Here is an 8,231-nt window from a genome sequence, read left to right as displayed (position 1 = left end):
GGCTATTTTTTGGTTGCAGCTGTCATTGTTGTTTGGCAGGCCCGGGCTGGATTCGAACCTGCCACCTTGGGTGTATGTGGCTGGCGCCTTAGCCACTTGAGCCACAGGTGCAGAGCCAAATTATTTCTTTATACTGGAATTTTCTCAAAATTGGATATTGCTTGGGCAGTTGCCTAAGGATTTGGATATTTGTTATAAGGAGATTTGCATTTCTTTGACAAAGAATGATCTTTTAGATTTTTTTTAGTTAAAACTTACGCCTGTGCCTCAAAGGAGTAGGGCGCCAGCCCCATATGCCAGAGGTGGCGGTGGCTGGTTCAAACCCAGCCCCAGCCAAAAACTGCAAAGAAAAAAAAACTTATATGACTTCAAATCCATAGGATCCTGGCTCTTTATGTGTTATTCTAATCACCTTTTCTCTGTCGTTTATATTGTTTTTAACTTTTACTCCATTGTCAATATGTTGGTCTTCTTTTTATCTCGTTCTGTAAGTATTTTGGCTGAAAGGATGGATTTCATTCTCAGTCATCATTTTTTACTGGTAGATTGTTTAAATGTCAGGTTCTGAAATAAGGCTGAGTTTGGTAGCTTCACTAGTTATAACTTTGGGCAAGTTACTCCAGAGTCTCTGAATCTTAGTATTCTCATTTGTAAAGTGGGTAGAATAATAGTTTTTACCTTGTAGACTTATAGTGAGTATAAAATGAGTGAAAACTTTTAAAGCTCTTGGCATGGTACTTTGCACCTACAATATTTTGATGGTACTGATGGTACAGGTGACTTTAAGTCTATTTCTTGAGCCCTGTTATTTCTTTTCTTTTTTTTTTAAATGAGTTTCTTTTCTTTTTTTTAATTATTATTTTTTTTTGCAGTTTTTGGCTGGGGCTGGGTTTGAACCCATCACCTCTGGCATATGGGGCCGGCGCCCTACTCTTTTGAGCCATAGGCGCCGCTCCCTGTTATTTCTTTTAAATTATATTCTTGTATCTAATTGCTCACACGTTTATACCTTCCTATATTACCTTAAACACAAGTTGAAATGAAACCCCTTGTCTCACTTGAAGACAACCTTTTTTGTTGTGTGTTTTAAATGTAGATAAGGAGTAAATAACCAAAATTTGTTTCAATTATCAAATACTGAGAAATACCTTAATAAATATCTCAAGGTTAAAAGTTGCAAATTATTTGTTCGAATTTTGAGACAATATTGCTGCTTTATGTCACACTCTTTACTTTTTAAACTTGTGAAACTGATTTATTTGACATGATAACTTTCGTAACTGTACAAAAAGAGAACTAACTCATTGCTCAGTAGGAATTCAGGAACACAATAAATACTGTCCTCATATCTGTTCTGATCTCCTTGCTTATAGACCCTCACGTGGGATCCCAGGGGAGCAGCTGTTAATCATATTTTCAAGTCCCAATGTCCTTTTAATTTATTTTTATTATTTTATTTTATTTTATTTTTTTGAGACAGAGCCTCAAGCTGACCCCCTGGGTAGAGTGCTGTGGCATCACAGCTCACAGCAACCTCCAACTCCTGGGCTCAAGCAAGTCTCCTGCCTCAGCCTCCGAAGTAGCTGGGACCATAGGCGCCCACCACAATGCCCAGCTATTTTTTGGTTGCAGCTGTCATTGTTGTTTTGGCAGGCCTGGGCTGGATTCGAACCCGCCACCTTAGGTGTATGTGGCTGGCGCCTTAGCCACTTGAGCCACAGGCGCCAAGCCAGTTCTTTATATATTGACACTTGATTTCAAATTGGCACTTGATAGATAGCTATTAAGTAAAGGAATCAAAAGGAATGCAAGATAAAAGATACATGGTTCTTGCTATCAAAGAGTTTGCAAATCAAGTAAGTAGGAACAATAATATCTGAAACCACTTTAAAAAATCTATATAAATGCCATTATATGATATGTCAAGATAAGGGAAAGAAATAATAAATACTATAGATCTTCAGTAAATGGATACTTTGGAGATGAGGAGCTTGAGTTAGACTTCATAAGTGTGCTACTAGAAGCTTTCTTAGCTAAACATATGTAAAAATTTCCCTTTGGGCTCAACGCCTGTGGCTAAGGCGCCAGCCACATACACCTAAGGTGGCGGGTTCTAATCCAGCCTGGGCCCACCAAAACAACAATGACGGCTGCAACCGAAAAACAGCTGGGCATTGTGGAGGGCGCCTGTGGTCCCAGTTACTTGGGAGGCAGAGGCAGGAGACTCACTTGAGCCCAGGAGTTGGAGGTTGCTGTGAGCTATAATGCCATGGCACTCCACCCAGGGGGATAGCTTTAGGCTCTGTCTCAAAAAAAAAATTTCCCTTTGATAACAATTATATTAAGTTCTGTCCCCTCAGAAGCAGACTGCCTGTTGCTTTAGCTTTAAAAGAGAGTTAGATTCAGGTGGCGCCTATGGCTCAGTGAGTGGGGCGCTGGTCCCATACACCGAGAGTGGCGGGTTTAAACCCAGCCCCAGCCAAACTGCAACAAAAAAGTAGCTGGGCGTTGTGGGCACCTGTAGTCCCAGCTACTCGGGAGGCTGAGGCATGAGAATTGCCTAATCCTAAGAGCTGGAAGTTGCTGTGACCTATGATGCCACGGCATTCTACCGAGGGTGACAAAGTGAGACTCTGTCTCTTAAAAAAAAAGAGAGAGAGAGATAGTTAGATCCAAGTAGTTCATTATACAAGCCATAGAAAGACTATTTCATGTGAAGATGAACTTTTACGGCACTCTCCTCACTGTACCTTATTGTAGTTAGTTTACTGCTGTCTCCAGGGAGTGAAATCCTTGAGGTATGGACTTTTTGCTTGGGATCTTTATTCCCTTGATATAGGAGGCACTCTTTAAATGTTTGTTGAATAAACAGTTCCTAATGGGTAAGGAAGTATTATATGTGTTATATTATTCTTTGTTTCCTCATCTCACTGAAATGAATTGTTTCTTGAAATTGGTCCCTTGGATATTTATTCAGTTTTCATTGATTCTCTTGTTAGAGTGACTCACTATTCTGTAGGTTTTTGGGTTTCACACCTTTTTCTAGTACAGCAAAATTATATTTTTATAATCTCCATTCTGATACTCGTAGACCAAGTCTAATAAACAGATTGATCTTTAGGCAACAGATGGAGAGTCGTAATGATAACTTCTTGAAGACAGGTATACAAATTCCCTTGTCAGAATGACATTTAAATGACTGGCTTTTGCTTTCAAGTCATCAACATAACTGTTAACACACCTTTCTAGAGCACAAATCTGAGCTCCTTGTAAGAGCCTCTTTGCTCTCCTCACTCTCCCTCCTCCTTATGTCTTCTCAGAACTTACTGCCTCTCTATTTTAACTATTAGTTACAATAAAAAGTGGCTGGTGTAGCATCTGGGGATAAATTGCCACATCCGTTTCCTTCTTTGTGATCAGGATTTCCAATTTCCAAGCCTGATGGGATCTCTCAGCTGGAACAAGATCTACAGATCTTTGATCTGGAAACTAAGGATAGAGAAGTTTTAAGAGATGACTGCTCAGGTGAGTAAGGCAGCATCAATCAGGTGGAATTAGTATGGAAGCAAAGTGCAGTGGTGGAGTCAAGTTGTAGCTGCTCTGGCACTCAAAGTGGATAGCTCCTTTCTTTTCCCTTCAGTTTAGGTTGACATTTTCCACTACTTTAGTCCCTTATGCACAAGTTGTACTAGGTCCCTATTCAAGTTGCTTATCTAAAATTCTTTTAAACTATTTCCCTATACTCTCCTTTGATGTGCCTTAACTGCTTATCATACTCTGCTGAACATGTCCTCTGTTGCTACCATACGCTAACCCATTTGGATCCTACCTCACTGCTATTCATGCCCACACATCTGCTGCTGAGATTTTGTGCTTGTTTTTCAGAGTAAATAAACTTTGCTTATCTTTATAGATACTACATTGTTTCATTTTCTGCTCTCTTTGAGTTTTTTTTTATGTATAGGATACAGATTACATTTGCATTTTCTATTTATATATTATATCAGATGGAGAGACCAGAGAAGAGAAGCTGTTGATTCCTAAGCAGAAAATTTCGGAAGAAGTACATTCGTACAAAGTGAGAGTAGGAAGACTCAAACAGGATATTGCCCATGTTCCTGACACTAGAGAAGTGTATAAATCTGAGGACAGATTAGAAAGGCTTCAGGAAATTCTAAGGAAATTTCTCTTCCTGGAGAGAGAGTTTAGGCAAATAACAATCAGTAAGGAAACCTTCACCAGTGAGAAGAACAATGAATGCAGTGAACCTGAAAAAAACTTCAGTCTGGACTCTACCATTGATACAGATCAGAGAGTTCTTAAAATACAGAATACTGATGACAGTGATAAATATGACATGAGCTTCAAGCAGAATGCGGCTGCTGGTAAACATGAATACATAAATCTAACACAGAATTTTCAGAGTAGTGAGCACAAGGAAAGATTAATGGATCTCTCCCACCTCAATAAATGGGAGAGCATTTCTACCACTGAGAAAGCCTATAAATGTGATGTGTGTGGGAAAATGTTCCATCAGAGCTCAGCCCTTACCAGACATCAGAGAATACATACTAGAGAGAAACCCTACAAATGTAAAGAATGTGAAAAATCTTTCAGTCAGAGCTCAAGTCTTAGCCGGCATAAAAGAATACATGCTAGAGAAAAACCCTATAAATGTGAAGTATCTGATGAATCCTGTGAAGTGTCTGGTAAGTCCTGTAGTCCAAGTTCAGGCATAATTCGGCATAAGAAAATTCACACCAGAGCCAAATCTTATAAATGTAGCAATTGTGAAAGAGTCTTCAGTCGCAGTGTGCACCTTACTCAACATCAGAGAATTCACAGAGAAATGCCCTGTCAATGTACTGTATGTGGCAGTGACTTCTGTCATACTTCATCCCTAGTTGATCATCAAAAGGTCCACCAGGAGGTGAAATCCTATGAGTACGATGAATGTGGGTTGGCCTGTATTAAACATCAAGGATTTCAATTCAGAGAAAAGCCCTATTCATGTAATGAATGTGGAAAAGACTTCAGATTGAATTCACATCTTATTCAGCATCAAAGAATTCACACAGGAGAGAAGCCACATGAATGTAATGAGTGTGGAAAAGCTTTCAGTCAAACCGCATGCCTTATTCAGCATCACAAAATGCACAGGAAAAATAAATCATATGAATGTAACGATTATGAGGAAAGTTTCGATCACAGCTCAGATCTTATCCTGCAACAGGAAGTCCTCACCAGGCAAAAAGTCTTTGATTGTGATGCATGGGAAAAGAACTTCAGTCAGAGTGCACACCTGATTCAACATGAAAGAATTCATACCAAAGAGAAACCTTATGAATGTAATGAACATGGGGAGACATTTAGTCAAGTTCAGGCTTCATTCAGCATTTGAGAGTTCATACCAGGGAGAGATCATGTAGTTACTGAATGTGGTAAAGCCTTCAGTTATAGCTCAACCCTTACTCAGCGTCAGAGAATTCACACCAGAGAGAAATCCTCTTGAATGTGAAAAATGCAGGAAAGGTATTATTGTTAAACTCTTAATTCCTGCAAGTCAATACCAGTGAGAAAATGTACGAATGTATTGAATGTGTTAAATTCTTCATGATATTTTCATACTTTATTCACAAGTGGAAAGTTTGTACTGGAATAAAACTCCATTACTGAAATGAATATGAAAAAGCCATCAGTCAAACTACCTTGTTTGGTATCAAATTCTTATCATACAGAAAGCTTACGAATGTAATAAATGTGTATGTGAGGAGACTCAGTCATAATGCTTATTCAACATCAAAGAATCTATCCCTAAGAGAAGTCATTTGTGTCCAGTAAATGTGGCAAATCTTTCTGTAGGAGTTCACCAGGTCTTTGTCAAAATCAGGATATTGATACTGGATGAGAATTTGATATTGCAATGGAAAACTTTGACACTGTATTTCAGGCTTTACCCAACATCAAAAGATTGGAGAGAAAATTGTTGATTATTTGTATATGAAATTGTTAATATGTATAATCCCAACCTTCCTTGCAAAAGAGTCTAGTCTGGGGGTGACTTGGTGAATGCAGTCTCATTATCTCATGGCATTCCTTTCTTTAATAAGTTCTAAGAGTGTATGTATATTTTATAGGATCAGTGATTTTTATTTTAATATGTCCTATAAACATTTTAATTTTTCTTGAAATTTGTTCTTATTGTTCACAACTTATGTAAGATGTCATTAATACATTACTGTTAAAACATCAGCTTCAGGTAGCTCATTTAGCTTTTTCTGCTGTTCTTCACCCAAGTTCTCTTCAAAACAGACTCCTAGGCTGACTTTTCTTAAAGGACCCTACATACAGTATTCCTTTACAGCCACAACACTTGCATTCCTGTTATTTCTCCATTCTCTTAAGCACCTTCAAATGATGGTTTCCTAGTTTTAAGCTTTTCACTAGGAGGTATGCCATCCCTGTGTTACTGGTCTAGGTGTCTTTCTGAAAACAAGCAAAGCATCTTTTGTAAAGGATTTGGATTTCCACATCCAGTCCATTTATAAGTATGAAGGCTTCTGTTTTCCTGAGTTTGTGGCAGGCAGCTAAACATCTCATGTGACACACAAGACAAGCTGCCTTGTCTGCATACATAGCCTGAGAAGAGAAATAAGGACATTGGAGAGCCAACAAGACTCCCGGTGGCCTAACTGCATTCATTTAGTGCCTATTCTGCATGCCTATGTTCAAAATTCTTTATATACCTCTATTTATGGCCAACAAAATGCTCAGGTCTGCTTTTGATAGGGCAAACATAAGAAAAAATCAGAGAGCTTCATTAGGAAATTCAGTGTTCCAACGAATGCTATCTTTACATAGAATCTTTAGAGACAGTATTTCAAAAGAGTGGCAGGTTTTTTCCTGGTAAAATTTGAACCATTAGGATTGCTGTTTTATCTGTTTGGATCCCCCTACCCCTAGAGTCCCCTAATCAATTCAGGGTAGTATTTGAAGTATAGGAGCTTTGTATATAATTATCACATTTTTGTATTTTAATGGAGTCTACACAACATATAAAAGAACATGGCTTTTTTGATAAAAGTGATGACAGATCTTGGCTCCAGAGTTCAGGGTGACTGTCATACATGGATTGTTACGAAGTTTTGAGATGCACAAAAATCAAGAAATATAAAATCCACGCATACAGAAACAAATGAAGCCTGCCTAGCAACACCCATAAACTGAGCAAGTTAAAATTTGCACAGGTGAATTAGGACACTGTCAACTGTGTTTCTTGGAAGTGAAATAATGGATCATACCACAGTCTGTCTCAAAACTTTTGTAGTGGCTCATGTATACCTAGCAAGAGTTCATGATTCTTTAGGTCATGTGAAAGCATTTTATTGTATTTTTCCTTCTGAAGTTTTATAACATTTAGTGAATAAGATGAATGTTATTAAAAATTCTAGTTGTCAGTCCAGCAATTGAGGCTTTCATAGTTCAGATGTTATAATATTCACTAGGGATCCTCAACAAATATATGAAAATTTATTGCTCACTCTCCAAGCCTCTTGTGGTTAACCGATAGTTTTGCCACTATATTTTACTTCTTAGCTATTGGCAAGAATAAGATGTCATCAACGCAAGGTAGGGATCTAAATGTAAAATCAATGAAAAATGCATGTTTTTTTCCCTATCAAATATGTATACTCAGACCAGTAGCCACCTGTGCTGTGCAACAGGATTACGTAATCCTTAAAAAGCAGAATATGTAAAAATCACATGTATGCATTTGATGTAGGAATGTGCTTTTGTACTTCCACTTGAATAAAGGTGTGTTTGATATTCTGAGAATCTGTTTCAAACAAAATTTTGAAGGCCTCGGCCAGAAGCATTTGGGAATCTTGAAGTCACCTTGGCTGCGATTCAGTTCTCTGAAATTTGCTTCACAGCAAGTGTGGATTATTCTCCTTTGTATTGATATAAAGCTTGTTTTCCCACAGACCTCTGAAACAAATGCTGAATGTTTAGGATTTAAAGGGTTATTTGATTGTGATATAATTGGTACGTAAAATAAAGAGTTAATAGTTTGAGGTTTCGGTCGAACAAGGAAGAACATGCTTGCTTAATAATTTAGCTTTCACTTTGCTACTTTCAAGAGGAACATGACACGTTTTTAGGCTTGGCACTTGTGGCTAAAGCAGCTGAGGCACCAGCTACATTCACCTGAGCTGGCGGTTTGAATCCAG

The 8,231-nt window shown here is 38.2% G+C and overlaps 1 protein-coding gene across 6 annotated transcripts in view; it reads left to right on the top strand.

Moving 5' to 3' along the window:
* ZNF655 (zinc finger protein 655) overlaps positions 1 to 7,836 on the top strand; it is an 18,315-nt gene extending 10,479 nt beyond the window's left edge. For 5 of the 6 annotated variants that reach the window (XM_023518606.1, XM_012810787.2, XM_023518605.1 and 2 more), the window contains 2 exons: positions 3,421 to 3,525; positions 4,008 to 7,836. In XM_023518606.1, coding sequence (XP_023374374.1) covers positions 3,421 to 3,525; positions 4,008 to 5,401 — 1,499 coding nt within the window. In that variant the 3' untranslated portion in view covers positions 5,402 to 7,836. The remainder of the gene's footprint in view (positions 1 to 3,420; positions 3,526 to 4,007) is intronic. The other variant, XM_023518608.1, reaches the window with a different exon arrangement.
* Positions 7,837 to 8,231: the final 395 nt, after the last annotated feature.

Source organism: Otolemur garnettii, unplaced genomic scaffold (assembly GCF_000181295.1).
Source record: "Otolemur garnettii isolate 467f Iridium unplaced genomic scaffold, OtoGar3 scaffold00142, whole genome shotgun sequence".
Classification (NCBI taxonomy): Eukaryota; Metazoa; Chordata; class Mammalia; order Primates; family Galagidae; genus Otolemur; species Otolemur garnettii.
This window is presented reverse-complemented; position numbering and strand designations above follow the sequence as displayed.